This window comes from Dreissena polymorpha, chromosome 1, assembly GCF_020536995.1.
Source record: "Dreissena polymorpha isolate Duluth1 chromosome 1, UMN_Dpol_1.0, whole genome shotgun sequence".
NCBI lineage: Eukaryota > Metazoa > Mollusca > Bivalvia > Myida > Dreissenidae > Dreissena > Dreissena polymorpha.
In genome coordinates, this window is record NC_068355.1 from 199,170,371 (window position 1) to 199,187,031 (window position 16,661).

The following is a 16,661-nucleotide window of genomic DNA, read 5'->3' on the forward strand; positions in this document are numbered from 1 at the left end:
CGACGGACGACGCACAAAAGCTCACCATGAGTACGTCGTGCTAAGGTGAGCTAAAAACAAACATTAAGACTTAATTACTGTAGGCATAAAAGACATTCATATCCAACGTAATCCACGCTTACATTCTGCGTCTGTTTCGCAATCAAGATAAATCCAGTAACAAGTATTACACAATGTGGAGTACATTATACTGTGTACTTAACCAGGGTGGACATTAGATTTGAACGTTTAATTGGCACCAGCGGATTGGTTCCATGACGTGACGTCGATTTGTGACGTAACGTTAAAGACGTGACGTCGTTACTTAGTGATTTACTGGCTTGACACAAGGATTATATATATATATTGGATCGTTAATAAATGCTCATACCAAAAGCGGGTATTTGGCTTTATATTGTTCCCACTATCGGGGAAATAGTAAATAACGGATTTCCCATTATCGGGGATAATTCTCAGTAAACAGCAAAATACGGAAATTCCCATTATCGGGGAAACTTCTTAACACAGGGTGCAGAATCAACGGGGTTTTCAGGGGGGGGGGTACGCATGGGCTGGACAGAATGTAAACACACCGTTAGGAACTTTATTTTTTTAAATAACTAAAGTTATTGAAATACTTTTGCATAAATCTTTAGTGCAGTTTGTGCCCATATCTTAAGGGAGAAGAATTAATCTTTGAATACGTCTGAAATCGGTGACAAAATATCACGTTGCGTAAAGCATTACCGTGTAGTATTTATAGAATTTTGAACAAGAACACAGGCTTATAAAATATAGTAATTCCAATGTATTTCAAAATCACCATAAGCAGCAAACAATATGTCTTTTATGTACTGGTTGAAATTCTAAGAAAAATTGTTGTAAAGTTATTTTTAATAAAGCAACACTTATATGTGTGTTTACATTCATTAACGTTTGGGATCACCACAAGGTCACGTGATCCTGCACCCTGTTTTCTGACAATATATACGACATATCTTGTTTATTGCAAATCCTGTAAAACTGTATCGATAACGATGACTTCATTTATGTAGTGTCGTAAGCGCGAATTGTTAACAACTTTATAACCAACTGTGTTTTGCATAGATTAAAAAAAATTAACAATATATAATTTGCTTACACTTATACTAGTATTTAGTAATTAAAACCTATAATATTCTTTGTCTGTCTGTCTGTCTGTCTGTCATGACTGTAATTGAATAGGACTAATTGGATATTGTCATCGTCGCTTCAAAAACTCCTTTAACAGAAATTTATTACCACTTATCCGCGATCCATAACAATGAACAGCAAATTTAAGTGTTGGCGAACTAATCAGTTGTTTAAACACTACGAAATTTTATACTGACGAATATACATGGTTTAAAGCCACACACCTTGCAATGAAATACATGTTAATCAAAACATATAGATGCAATTTGAAAGTGTGCAAAATTGTCATTAAATCGTTTTAAAGCGCAAAATAGCCGGATTTCTACCTTGTAACTACCAGATATATTCTAATTGACATAGATAAAATTAAATCTATAGCCTAGTTAGCAAGTAATTTATTATTTTTCAAACGGTACTGCTTTTAAAACCGAAAGTAGGATTTCAAGATGTATACGTCCATTTCGACAAACGCATTTTTTTAAAAAGATTTTAAGCGCAAAAAACGGATTTCTACCTTGTAACCACCAGATATATTCTAATTGGCATAGATAAAATATGTTTCTTATTTATACTTAAATTTACTATGCCATGTAGTTCATTTCAAGGTGTGTGGCTTTAACAGTATTCTTAAGCAAATTACAACATTTTTTTCTTGCATATTATTTATTTAAGAATCATTTTGGTTTCATTTTTTAACAATTCAATATTTCATTTATGGCATGTACGTATATTTAACCTACTGAATCAAGTCTAAAGAAATGTAAAAAAAAGTCTGAAAGAATGTAACAAAAGGCACTATGATGTCAACATACAAATGTGTCAAAATACTTTGCAAACTGAAATTAACAAGTATTAGTCATAACAATACATTTATTATAAATGAACTTATGATTGACACACAGTATACTTATTTTAAAACAACTCTCTATCCTGTATATATCCTCATGTGTGTCTTCAAGCCACCATTCCGGTTACATGCATAACCTCACACCTCACACTTGTACGGTCTTTCCCATATGTATCCTCGTGTGTTTCTTCAAGCTACAACTCTCGTTAAATGCGTAACCACACACCTCACACTTGTACCCTCTTTCTCTTGTATCAATCCTAATGTGTTTCTTCAAGGTACCACTATTGTTACATGCATAACCACACATCTCACACTTGTATGGCTTTTCTCCTGTATGCATCCTCATGTGTGCCTTAGAGTCACCATTCCGGTTACATGCATAACCGCATATCTCACAATTGTAGGGTCTATCTCCTGTATGTACTTGAATGAGTGTCTTCAAACCACCATTCCAGTTACATGCATAACCACAAACCTCACACATGTTTGGTCTTTCTTCTGTATGTATCCTCATGTGTGTCTTCAAGCCACCATTCCGGTTACATGCATAAACACACACCTCACACTTGTATGGTCTTTCTCCTGTATGTATCCTCATGTGTGTCTTCAAGCCAGCATTCTGGTTACATGCGTAACCACAAACCTCACACTTGTAGCGTCTTTCTCCTGTATGTATCCTCATGTGTCTCGTCAAGGTACCATTCTTGTTATATGCATACTCACACATGTTACACTTGTATGGTCTTTCTTCTGTATGTATCATCGTGGGATCTGTCAAGTGACCACTCTGTTTGAATGCTTCATCATTCAGCTTACACTTGTACGGTCTCTCTCCTGTATGTATCCGCATGTGTCTTTCTCCTGAATATTTCCTCATGTATTCTGTCAAATTACCTATTGTTTTGAATGCATAACAACATACATCACACGTGTAGGGTCATTCTCCTGTATGTATACTCAAGTGATCTGTCAAGTGACCACTCTGTTTGAATGCTTCGCCACACACCTCACACGTGTACGGTCTCTCTCCTGTATGTATCCGCATGTGTCTCGTCAAGTCACTACTCGTTTTAAATGAATTACCACACACCTTACACATGTATGGTCTTTCTCCTGTATGTATCCTCAGGTGATATGTCAAGTGACCACTGTTTTTGAACGCTTCACCACACACTTCACACTTGAACGGTCTTTCTTCTGTATGTATCCTCATGTGATCTGTCAAGTGACCACTCTGTTTGAATGCTTCATCACACACCTCACACTTGTACGGTCGTTCTCCTGTATGTATCCTCAGGTGTCTCGTCAAGCTACCACTCTCTTTGAATGCTTCACCACACACCTCACACGTGTACAGTCTTTCTCCTGTATGTATCCTCATGTGTCTCGTTAAGCTACCACTCTCTTTGAATGCTTCATCACACACTTCACACTTGTATGGTCTTTCCCCTGTATGTATCCTCATGTGTTTCTTCAAGCTACCGCTCTCGTTGAATGCTTCACCACACACCTCACACGTGTACGGTCTCTCTCCTGTATGTATCCTCATGTGTCTCGGCAAGTTACCACTGTGTTTGAATGCTTCACTACACACCTCACACTTGTACGGTCTTTTTTCTGAATGTATCCTTATGTGATGTTTCAAATTACTGATTGTTTTGAATTCATAACCACACACCTCACACTTGTACGGTCTTTCTCCTGTATGTATCCTCATGTGTCTCGTCAAGTGACCATTTTTTTTAAATGCATAACCACACACCTCACACTTGTAGCGTCTTTCTCCTGTATGTATCCTCATGTGTCTCTTCAAGTTACATATCTTGTTACATGCATAATCACACACTTCACACTTATACGGTCTTTCTCCTGTATGTATCCTCATGTGATCTGTCAAGGTAGCACTCTGTTTGAACGCTTCACCACAAACCTCACACTTGTACGGTCTTTCTTCTGTATGTATCCTCATGTGTTTCTTCAAGTTACCACTCTCATTACATGCATAACCACATACCTCACACATGAACGGTCTTTCTTCTGTATGACTCCTCATGTGTCTCGTCAAGTGACCACTTGTATTAAATGTATAACCACACACCTTACACTTGTACGGTCTTTCTTTTGTATGTGTCCTAATGTGATCTGTTAAATTATGGATTGTTTTGAATGCATTTCCACACACATTACACTTGTATGGTCTTTCTCCTGTATGTTTCCTCATATGTCTCTTAAAGTCACTCTGATAGTTACATGCATAATCACACACCTCACACTTCAACTGTCGCTTTTGTGTATGTTTCGTCATCAGTGCCTTCATGTGACCACTGTTTTTACTGAAATAACTGCACAAGTTATTGTCTCTGATAAGACCGAGTTCTCTGGCTAATTCATCTCCGTACCAGACCAGCAGTTCCTCTCCTGTAGCAATACAAATATTAACAAGTTATCTATAAAAAATAAGCAATTGTTCACCTTTAGGAAACGCTAAAAGCCTATTCTACGCCTGTGCATATGTGCTTATTTTATCACATACAATTATTGGTAATTCTTCATTCATCTAAAGTTTTTATTCTGAGACTGAAATATCGTACAGGTCAAGCTATAAGTTTGGTATATTGATTTTTTTCTTAATATATTAAAATACTGTATGATTTAAATTAAATGGTAGAAAGGCAAGAAATGTGTCCACTATTGCTATATACACCCAACCAGACTTATTGAGAAGTGGGTTTTTCAATTACTTGGATTCACCTGACATGCAGTGTTGTGTATATTTTTACGTGTATAAGGTCTCTCTTGGCCTGAGGCGAGGACTTGGAGTGTGTCTTAGACAGCACTCAGACTTGGGAAGAAGTTGGAATAATAGCTGCAATGTCCAACTATTGATTTTATCCTCTAAGGTATTTAAATTATTATTGGCGAGGCCTTGTTCAAAGGTGAACTACATTGAATATTCATATCTTTAGTCATACAATATGTATGTACCAAATGAAACGTGCTTCAATGTACAGTAATAGATGCCTCCTTTGTACTGAAACGCCACAAGGTTCTGATCTGCCTCCTTCATCGCACAGTTCACGTATCTCATCCAGTTAGAGGTGGCCTTGTTCTGGGCATCCACAAAGTGGCTCCCTTTGCCTTCCTTATAGATCTGAATTGCATAGAATCTTATTATAAACAACCAACATATAAGTAAGATTGATACGCAAGAAAACATGATTCCTAATATACATTGATTAAAAAGTAAAATTCAAATCTTAGACTATAATTCCAAAGAACGCATTTATAAACTAACCAGCTGCAATGATTATACAATATTTTATACAGCACAAACAGACTTAGCAATTTGTTCTTAATGTTTAAGTTTCATTGATGTCAAATAGTACAGTACTTTACACGCTTGAATTACTCAAAAAAATTAAATAAAAACTCAATCAGTTTCACAAGATGTATTAATGCCAGCATGATTATATAGAATACATGCTAGTTATATCAACTAGAAATGTGTCACAGATAAACAACATGTTTGGACACAGACATATCAATAATTAATTCTACTGAAGATAAACAGGAAATATGCAATACCTCATCCAAAACTGTAACAGTTGAAATTAATACTCTCTTAACAATCATCTACACACTAAGGACCATCAGCTCTTAGACTTAAAGTATGAGCAAAATCTGCCAAGCACTACGAGGCATTAAAGACTAGAGATTGGGACTGTATATTCTATAATGGAAAACCAGACAAAGAGCCCTAACTCTGCCAAAACTTGTCGCAGCAAAAGTTCCTTTCATAACAATTACCTTCAGAAAATGAAGATAATTAAACTGTTAAAACTTGAACAAGATCAACACAGTAGTTAATCGTTGTGACTATATATTTTATAGTGGTACAACAGACAAACAGCCATAATTCTACCAAAATTTGCAGAAGTTTCTTTCGTTAAAATCATCTATGCATTATGGTCATTCATCTTTAAAAGTTTGAAAACAAATCATAAAATATTTAAAGTTCAATTTAAAACACAAGCTTCATTATTTGAAAAACAATCTAAGAACCATAATCCTGACCAAATTCCATTAAATCCAGAATCGTTTTGTATACGATCTTCTACATAATATACATGTATTCATGGAACTGTTAAAGTTTGAAGTGTACATGAAATAACAAGCTGAACAGACATGCTGAGTGACAGACACACACATTAAAATCATGAAACTGTTAAATTTGTGGGAGATCAATCCAGTAGTAAAAGTGCAGTTGAAATTACAAGCTTTGGGGTGAACCGACATGTTGTGGAACGGACAGAAACATACAATGTTAAATGCCTCCCACTCTGTGATGGGGTAATAAACATTTAATACCCTTAAAGACTGCTAGATAGATAATGCATTGGTTGAAAATGCTGGGTACCGTTTAACTAAGCAACTTACGCAAGTGTTTGACTAACGCACATATTTTAAAATACTTGAAATTCATTTATTTCAGATTGAGGCAAACTATTTTAACTTAGAATGTTATATTATATTATGAATTTCATTTCAAACATACCAAATTTTAATGTAGGAAGAATTTGAAGAAACAAGACTGAATTTTAATATGAGCGTAAGTCTACGATTTGCATCAGTAGCTTAGTAAAACGGTACCCAGATCTTTAATTTAAACAATTAAGACTTTGTTACATGTAAATTGCTCTTGAAATGCAAACTAAAATAGGTATCAATGCATCAATCTAAGCATATCTTTGAAGTAACCTATACCTGCCAGCCATAGCCTGACTTGGGGTTGTCAGTGATGATATCGCCCCCATATGGGCCAAACATGATCCTGGATTCCAGTCCCACTTTGGAAAACACTCCAAGACCAGCTCCAACTATTTTGGAGCTTTTGATTTCAAGGCATTCTGGTAATGTATGGTCAGCTTTAAGAGGATTCCCTTCTGGCACCTGCAGTTTATATTAAGATATATGATATTTTTTTTATTAAACTAATAAGGGCATATTTAAGGTATTTATAAATGTATTGACATACATATATTAAAACTAGGGATGCAACAGGTTACAAAAAACATTAGCTGGTTAACCTTTTGCCGTAACTGGTTATTAACCGGTTAACAAAAAAATCTTAGTAGTTACAATGTTAAGTACTTAGTATACGTTAAACATGTCATACCACCCGTACGTGTACTATATAGAAACGAAAGTATTTTGAGATCGCTTGCGATGATAACATATCAGCTACTTAAAAATGTGTCATAACATTTTATTTCAATAATTTTGAGAATGTAGCTTTGTTTTGCATTCATTTATTTTTTTGCGTAAATGCATATAAGTTAAAAATTACAAGAACTACACAATGTTCATTTGTACATGTGATTAACTTATTCTTGGTTGGGCCGCTTGTATAACGTTCGGGTCGTATTGCTCGCAATAATGTTGTGTTTCTTTGTTCATGCTGTTTTGTATTTTTTTAACTAAACTTATCATGATATTAAAATGATTTTAAACTAGAGCTTTGTCACAGACGTGACGAATACCCCCACATGCCGCATTGACACATAATATTTTGCATGTCGTCTTCACAAAAACAGCGGACACCATGCTCATTTTTTAAAACGCACTTAGTGACCTCTTGACCTAGTTTTTGACCCAGAAAGGCCCATGTTCTAACTAGGCCTTAAGATTATCTCCATAAAACTTCTGACCAAGTTTGGTGAAGATCGGATGTAAACTACTTGAATTAGAGAGCGGACACCATGCTGAATGTAAAAAACGAACTAAGTGACCCCGTGACCTAGTTTTAGGCCCGGAATGGCCTATGTTCAAACTTGTCCAAGAGATCATTTAGATAAAACTTGTGACCAAGTTTGGTGAGGTTTCGATGAAAACTACTTGAGTAAGAGAGCGGACAACATGGTGAGGTTTAAAATGCACTAAGATACCCCGTGACCTAGTTTTTGACCCAGCATGACCCATATTCAAACTTGACCTAGACATCATCTAGATACAACTTCTGACCAAGTTTGGTAAAGATTAGATGAAAACTACTTGATTTAGAGAGCGGACATGCTCAATGTGTAAAACGTACTGAGCGGACATGCTCAATGTGTAAAACGTACTAAGTGACCCCGTGACCTAGTTTTTGACCCGGCAAGGCCCATGTTCGAACTTGGCCTAGACATCATCTAAATACAACTTCTGACCAAGTATAGTGAAGATCGGATGAAAACTACTTGAATTAGAGAGCGGACAATATGCTGAATGTTTAAAACGCCCCAAGTGACCCCGTCACCTAGTTTTTGACCTGGCAAGGCCCATGTTCCAACTTGGCCTTAAGATCATTTAGATATAACTTCTGAAAAGTTTGGTGAAGATCGGATGAAAACTACTTGAAATAGACAGCGGACAACATGCTGAATGTTTAAAACGCACTAAGTGACCCCGTGACCTAGTTTTTTACCCGACAAGGCCCATTTTCGAACTTGGCCTAGACATCATGTAGATACAACTTCTGACCAAGTTTGGTGAAGATCGGTTGAAAACTACTTGAAATAGAGAGCGGACACTTAATACGGACCGACCGACAGACCGACAAGCTCACTGCTATATACCCCCCCTACACTTCGTTCGTGGGGGTATAATAATTGTTTACAAAAGTGTAACACTATCCCAGAGTTCAAACAAAACAGCAATCATACATGCGTATGCAGAACATGCACAACACAATAGTGTTCATTTGGTCAAGAAAAAACGACTCTGTCTACTAGCTTGTGGCTGATGCGGTAGCGAGCCTTGATAACAAGACGACCTGTTTTTTTAAGAACACTCGCTCCCATCACGTATGTCAATGGCATGGACAAAAGCTTATGATCCACGTGGGCAATTGTTGGAACACGTTGTTTGTTTTCACACCACCAGGTCAACGGGTAACCATCGTACCGCGCAACTTTCAAACATTTGCACAAATGAATCATTTAATGATTTAATTTTGTTTATGACTTTTTTTAATTAATTTTTATTAATCAAATGAGTTTAATAAATTGCTTTCTTGAATAAAACTTGCCTCAGATGGTAGTGATGCAGATGTTGGTGACGTAAATAACTAATAATAGCATTTTATTATGATAAAACAAATACGACGAGAACTGTACACCTTTTTAACAACCTATGCAAATCTTGATAAAATTGTTACTTATTAACACTTTATTTTTGCAAACAGTCAGTGTTTGCTAAAGGTTAATTTACATCAAAAAAGACCGTCCAATGTCTCGATCGATTTTATCGTGAGTTAGATAAAGGTGTCAATTACGTCTTCGCTAATAGCCCCAACTCCGGCAGTTGGCTAGTTAAATTTTCGCGAGTAAAACAAAACACTAGTGCCAATTATCACAACGTACCGCCTGTTTATTACCACAAAGGTACTGATTAATTGCTTCACTACACGTTATTTATTACAATGGAATGTGCGGCATGTTGTTTTTAACTGGTCACCAGCGCAAGTTTGCAGTATGTCGCACGCAAAACGTGAAATCTCACGAATTATTCTATGAAAAAAAATCAGGTTAACCTTTTCCCAAAAATGTAACCGGTTAACTGGTCGTTTCGGTAGGTTAAGCGGTTAACCTCTTGCATTCCTAATTTAAACAATAAAACTTTCTTGCATTCAATAACAGTAAGTCACATTTTGCATAACAGCCTCATGTGCCCATACTAATAAGTTGTTTTCTTTACAACATGTAATTTATGCTTTAGAAGAAACACAGCTTCACCTCTTTGTCATGTATGTAGGTGTAGGGTCCATGGACAGGACAGTCCCCTTCAAACTCCTTGTTGCATTCTCCACAGTCTAAGACAGCAAAATAATTACAAGGCAACAATCAAACTAAGCCAAAGACTAATATCAGCTGCTGAAAAAATCTGATTTAAGGAACCCACTTTATTATGAACAGTATAAAGCTGGTAATTAAGAAACATATCTGAAAGACAGCCTTTACGTCCCAACACACTGTATTTTTACTATTTCCAGGGTCAACAGTTCACATATAACGTTCATATTGATTAATCAAATGTCTCTTTACCTTCTGAGTTATGTGCTACACATATTCTGACAGAAATGCAAATATATCCCCATCTTAACAAGGGAGCCATGCTAACATTAAAGCACTAACCTGAGTTCAAATTATTCAAAAAAGCCACATTAGGCGTTTAAGTGTTATAACTATTTTCCTCAGATTGGACCACAAGACCTAATTTGTAACCCCTTCTGACCGAAATTCTAAGTTTTGTAACGATTATGACCGAGATTCTTTAAGTCCAACTATGTATGCATCTTTTCATATGGTTACAAGGTTTTTCTGAAATACGACCCAGTGACCAAATTTGTTTAACCATACTTTACCCAAACTCCTACTTGGCCTAGATATTGTTATATTAGCATTCTGACATTTTATGAAGATTGACTTAACATGGAAACAAGATTTTCTAAATTAGACATGGTGACCTTGTTTTCACTCAACTGAACCCAATTTAAATTTTAAAAAATTGCCACACATTTCAAAGTTCAGCATTTTCACCAGTTGCATCAATTTTGATTCATAAATGTTCCTTCTAGTGTAGTTACACAGATTTTGTAGGATTTGACAAGATTTTCAAAGTTTTTTTACGTTCATGACCCAGGATCTAACTTGGTGTCTTAATTCTTTGTTTCTAATATACATACTGCCAACGTTATATCAAGATCGATTTAACATTTGCCTGTACAGCAGTAACAAGCACATGTTTATCGTTCACAACATATGATGCCAAAATAAAGACTAGCCACAATAGCTTGACTTGTAAAGCTCATGGAGCTAAAAATGATTATTATGTTTGTTGGTCTTAAGTAAGACTTTCTATTACAAGGTTATGGATGTTCAGTTCTAGAGCTTACAGAGAAAATGGTCAGTATCTCGAGGTTTCAGGTTCATACAGCTGGAATGGTTCCTCTCTTGAATACTGAACTCAGTCGTGTCCTTTCCTGGGGTCTGGCCTTTCTTTATTCTCTGCAATGGTGTGGAAGACAAAGAATATTGCTTACCTGAAGCACATTATATTCTGATAATAATTATCTGTTAATCAAAACAAACAAGCACCCCATGCCACAGCTATGAAATATCTCATTCACAAAACAAACTCTACTTTAAATTCTTACATATTCTTTTTCTCAAGTCATAAAATACATAAATTATACTTGCTTGATCAAAGATTTCATTTGACTGGTAAACTTAAATTGTGATCTTTAATACCTGTTTGCTGAATGACTTAAGACTAAGTAATAGATTGAATAAAAAATGCTTGTTTTATTAGACATATACAGCAATAGCTATTGGCCAAGCATTTTGGACAACATTCAAATTCTATGACTGGACAGATTTGCAGAGTTTTAAGCTTAAATATTTCTAATAATGTTTAAATAATATTATGGAATGTATTTAATCAAAACCCAAAAATGTAACAAAGACACCGAGGCAAGAGCTACAAATCCACTATATATGCCGAAGTGGACAAAATGAGAAAGAGACATACTTCACAAAGGTCTAGTGAAAAAGAAATTTCCTTCCTTTATATCATCTTACAGCAGTCAGAGAAACCTCAAATACAGACAATTGTCAGAAACAGAAATGTGTCTGTAGATATTTATGGCCAAACTATCACTTGTGTCTGCAAAAGAAACTGAACCAAAAGATGGAGGTGCGAGGACACACGATGGTTAAAATGTTTTTAAGAAAGTAGCAGTACTTATTTAGTTATATTTTTTGCTAAAAATGGATTACTACCACTATTAAAGAGGATAACATACACATCCAAAATACTAGGCCCACAACGTCACATGCTGGTATGTACGTTTGTAAGATTTCAGTCTTCTCACGGCAATGGTTTTTAGTTACTCACAACAAAAATAGCAACAAACGTTTAAAGAAAAAAAACATATCTGTGATTATGTCAAAAATACCTGAACCAAAATATGAAGGTGTTTAGTTCATATATTGATTCAAGAAAATTTGACAAGAAAAGTGACTTCTAGAGTACAATGATGCTTTGTTCAATTTGACCTAAATTGAATCAATGTTTATCCTTCACATGACCCAATTTTAATCTAAGCTATAATTTTATTCATTGACAAAATAGTTACTAAAATGATGCTTTGTTCAATTCGAGGGTTTGGCGCAAAACTATTGTAACTCTGATTTTTACCCAAAACTTCTTTTCACTTAAATTGTACATATTTTCATACCCTGCATCCATAAAAAATATGACAGTTATATAATAAACAAGTACAATTTTATTGTGATCCTGCAAAAATGTTGTATCTATAATATGTAAAAAAAATATTGCAACACTATTGTATTTGAAGATACATTAGTGTTGCAATAACACATTTGAATCCAAACAAAAAGTCGTATTGCAATACTATGGTACATGTATCTATAGATACCATGCTGTTGCGCATATAAACTCAGTAGTTATTTTTTCCTTTTTAGTGCAAAACTATTGTAACTCGAGATACAATAGTTTTGCAAATTTATTTGCATGTATTTTCAGAATATATTTTGTGTAAAACTTTTGTAACTTGAGTTACAATAGTACAGAACAAAGTTTAACTACATCTCCAATATGTTTTAGCGTAAATAACATTACTGATGTTTGAATTTACACAGGTTCATTAGTTAAAGTATGGTATTTCTAACTATAATAAATATCATTAAGGATGTTTGAATTTACACCTGTAAATTAGTCTAGGTATGGTATTCCTGACTATGATAAATAACATTTTGGATGTTTGAATTTACATGGGTACATTAGTCAGGAATGGTTTTCCTGACTGTGGTAGATAACACTAAGGATGTTTAAATTTTCACGGGTTTATTAGTCAAGTTACCGGTTTTCCTGACTATGATAAATAACATTTAGGATGTTTGAGTTTACACCGGTACATAAGTCAAGGTATGGTATATAACTCCTGATTATGGTAAAAAACATTTAGGATGCTTGAATTTACACTGAATGGTATATTAGTCAAGGTATGGTATTCCTGACTATGATAAATAACATTTATGATGTTTGAATTTAAACGGGTACATTAGTCAAGGAATGGTGTATCTGACTATGATAAATAACATTTAGGATGTTTGAATTCACACGGTATATTAGTCAAGGTATATCTATGATAAATAACATTGAGGATGTTTTAATTTACATAGCAGGGCCAAAAAACCATTCTTCGCAAGAGGCTTCTTGTTCTTCCCCTTAACCAAAAAGGCCCTTTCCCCTACAGAATTTTTTTTAAATCATGCATTTTTCTCTAAATATCTAATCTACCTAAGTATTTTTCATTCCTCAAAGCCAGAAAATTGTGTCTTTTTTCCCCGAAAAAAGGCTGTGGCCCTTTCCCCAAGGTTGGTGTTTTGGCCCTGCATGGGTACATTAGTCAACGTATGGTTTTGCTGACTATGATAAATCACATTAAGGATTTTTGAATTAACACGGGTACATTAGTCAAGGTATGGTATTGCTGACTATGGTACATGTAAATAACATTTAGAATGTTTGAATTAACACGGGTACATTAGTCAAGGTATGGTATTGCTGACTGTGGTAAATAACATTTAGGATGTTTGAATTTACACGGGTACATTAGTCAAGGTATGGTCTTTCTGACTATGATTTATAACATTTAGGGTGTTGGAATTTACATGGGTACATAAGTCAAGTTATGGTATTGCTGACTATGGTAAATAACATTTAGGATGTTTGAATTTACATGGGTACATTAGTCAAGTTATGGTATATCTGACTATGATAAATAACATTTAGGATGTCTGAATTTACACGGGTTCATTAGTCAAGATATGGTACATGTATTTCTGACTATGATAAATAACACTTTAGGATGTTTGAGTTTACATGGGTACATATCAGTCAAGGCATGGTATATCTGACTATGATGAATAACATTAAGGATGTTTGCATTTCCATGAGTACATTAGTCACGCTATCATGGTATTCTAGACTAAGGTAAATAACATTCAGGATGTTTGAATTTCCCAGGTACATTATTGAAGGTATGGTTTATCTGACTATGATAAATAACATTTAGGATGTTTGAATTTACATGGATACATAAGTCAATGTATGGTATTCTAGACTATGGTAAACAACATTTAGGATGTTAGAATTTCCAGTACATTATTGAAGGTATTTCTGACTGTGGTAAATAACATTTAGGATAGGATGTATGAAATTACACGGGTACATAAGTCAAGGTATGGTATATCTGACTATATTATAACATTAAGGATGTTTGAATTTACACTGGTACATTAGTCAGGGTATGGTATTCCTGATTATGGTAAATAACATTTAGGATGTTAGAATTTAAACGGGTAAATTAGTCAAGGTATGGTATATCTTACTATGATAAATAACATTTAGGTTGTTAGAATTTACACGGGTACATTATAGTCAAGGTATGGTATTCCTGACTGGTAGATAACATTTAGAATGTTTCGATTTACACGGGTAAATTAGTCAAGGTATGGTATATCTCAATATGATAAATAACATTTGGGATGTTTGAATCTAAACGGGTACATTAGTCAAGGTATGGAATATGACTATGATAAATAATATTGAGGATGTTCGAACTAACATGGGAACATTAGTCATGGTACGGTATTTCTGACTATGGTAAATGACATTTAGGATGTTTGAATTTACACTAGTACATTTGTCGAGGTATGGTATTCCTAACTATGATAAATAGCATTTAGGATGTTTGAATTAGCACGAGTACATTAGTCAAGGTATGGTATTATGACTGTTGTAAATAACATTAAGGATGTTTGAATTTACACAGTCAGGTACATTAGTCAAGGTATGGTATATCAGACTATGATGAATAACATTTAGGATGTTTGAATTTAAACAAGTACATTAGTAAAGGTATGGATTATCTGACTATGGTAAATTGCATTAAGGATGTTTGAATTTACACGGGTACATTAGTTAAAGTATGGTATTTCTGACTATGATAAAAAGCATTAAGGATGTTTGAATCTTCATGGTACATTAAACAAGATATGGTATTTCTGTATATGATAAATTACATTTAGGATGTTTGAGTTTACACCGGTACATTAGTCAAGGTATGGTACTCCTGACTATGAACAATAACATTTACAATGTTTGAATTTACACTGGTACATTAGTTAAAGTATGGTATTTCTGACTATGATAAATAACATTTAGGATGTTTGAGTTTACAACTTACAAGGATACATTAGTCAAGGTCTGGTATTCCTGACTACATATGATCAATAACAATTAGGATGTTTGAGTTTACAAGGGTACATTAGTTTAAGTATGGTATTTTTGACTGTATATGGTAAAGAACATTTTGGATGTTTGAATTTTCAAGGGTTCATTAGTTAAGGTATGATATTTATGACTGTGATAAATAAAATTTAAAATGTTTGAATTTACAAGGATACATTAGTCAAGGTATGGTATATCTTTCTATGTTAAATAACATTTAGGATGCTTGAATTTACACTGGTACATTACCTAGTCAAGGTATGGTATTTCTGACTATGATAAATAACATTTAGGATGTTTGAGTTTACACAGGTACATCAGTCAACATATGGTACATTGTATTGCTACATAACTATAGATAAATAATATTTAGGATGTTGAAATTTACACGGGTACAGATGTTTTATCATTACGATTATGCTGGTCCGGTTCATGAGTTAAATCTGATGCAATTACCAAGAAAATCATAGGGGGATGCTGTTGACACATTAGGAATTAAATTTCAGAACCTAAGGAGTGCCCCAATAAAATTGAAATGGGAAAAATACAGATATATATTTATGCTTTGCAAAGCTCATATCATTCCAAGTGTCCACCATTCATTCTTCTTTCTCCTCCCCCATAAAAATTGTGTGTGAAAGTTACTGATAAATTAATGTTTGGATGTTAACATTAAGGACCATGTTAATGTTTTGGATTTTTGCTTTGTTTCACTCAGTTTGTTCATGAAAAGCAACAGGGGTCATCTGCGAGTCATGATCAATGTACCTATGAAGTTTCATGATCCTAGGCAAGGCGTAAGCTTTCTTGAGTTATCATCCGGAAACCATTTTACTGTGTCAACTTACCGTGACCTTGACCTTAACCTAGTGACCTGAAAGTCAATAGGGGTCATCTGCGAGCCATGATCAATGTACCTATGAAGTTTCATGATACTATGCGTAAGCGTTCTTGAGTTATCATCCGGAAACCATTTTTCTAAGTTGAGTCACCGTGACCTTGACCTTTGACCTAGTGACCTGAAAATCAATAGGGGTCATCTGCGAGTCATGATCAATGTACCTATGAAGTTTCATGATCCTAGGCCTAAGCGTTCTTGAGTTATCATTTAGAAACTATTTTAATATTTCGGGTCACCGTGACCTTGACCTTTGACCTAGTGACCTGAAAATCAATAGGGGTCATCTGCGAGTCCTGATCAATGAACCTATGAAGTTTCATGATTCTAGGCATAAGCGTTCTTGCGTTATCATCCGGAAACCATTTTACTGTTTCGGGTCACCGTGACCTTGACCTTTGACCT

General features: G+C 34.8%; 2 protein-coding genes across 4 annotated transcripts in view; both read right to left on the minus strand.

Annotated features, from left to right (window-relative positions):
• The window catches only part of LOC127864552 (zinc finger protein 227-like), a 174,796-nt gene that overhangs the window by 82,447 nt on the left and 75,688 nt on the right, over positions 1–16,661 (minus strand). The window contains exons 4-8 of one of the 3 annotated variants that reach the window (XM_052404291.1): positions 10,935–11,046; positions 9,775–9,851; positions 6,767–6,952; positions 4,988–5,153; positions 3,009–4,420 (exon numbers count right to left, since the gene is read on the minus strand). In XM_052404291.1, the coding sequence (XP_052260251.1) occupies positions 3,009–4,420; positions 4,988–5,153; positions 6,767–6,952; positions 9,775–9,851; positions 10,935–11,046 (1,953 nt within the window). The remainder of the gene's footprint in view (positions 1–3,008; positions 4,421–4,987; positions 5,154–6,766; positions 6,953–9,774; positions 9,852–10,934; positions 11,047–16,661) is intronic. The other 2 variants (XM_052404293.1, XM_052404292.1) reach the window with 2 other exon arrangements.
• Positions 2,009–3,279, minus strand: LOC127864555 (zinc finger protein 93-like). Its single transcript, XM_052404299.1, has 2 exons — positions 3,261–3,279; positions 2,009–3,008 (listed from the first exon to the last, which is right to left on the minus strand). Exon 2 carries the CDS (start codon positions 2,877–2,879, stop codon positions 2,145–2,147), a length of 735 nt encoding a protein of 244 aa, XP_052260259.1. The 5' UTR covers positions 2,880–3,008; positions 3,261–3,279; the 3' UTR covers positions 2,009–2,144.

Coding starts and splice junctions, on each gene's coding strand:
- LOC127864555 (XM_052404299.1), bottom strand. CDS start 2,879: ATGAGGAAATATTCAGGAGAAAGACACATGCGGATACATACAGGAGAG.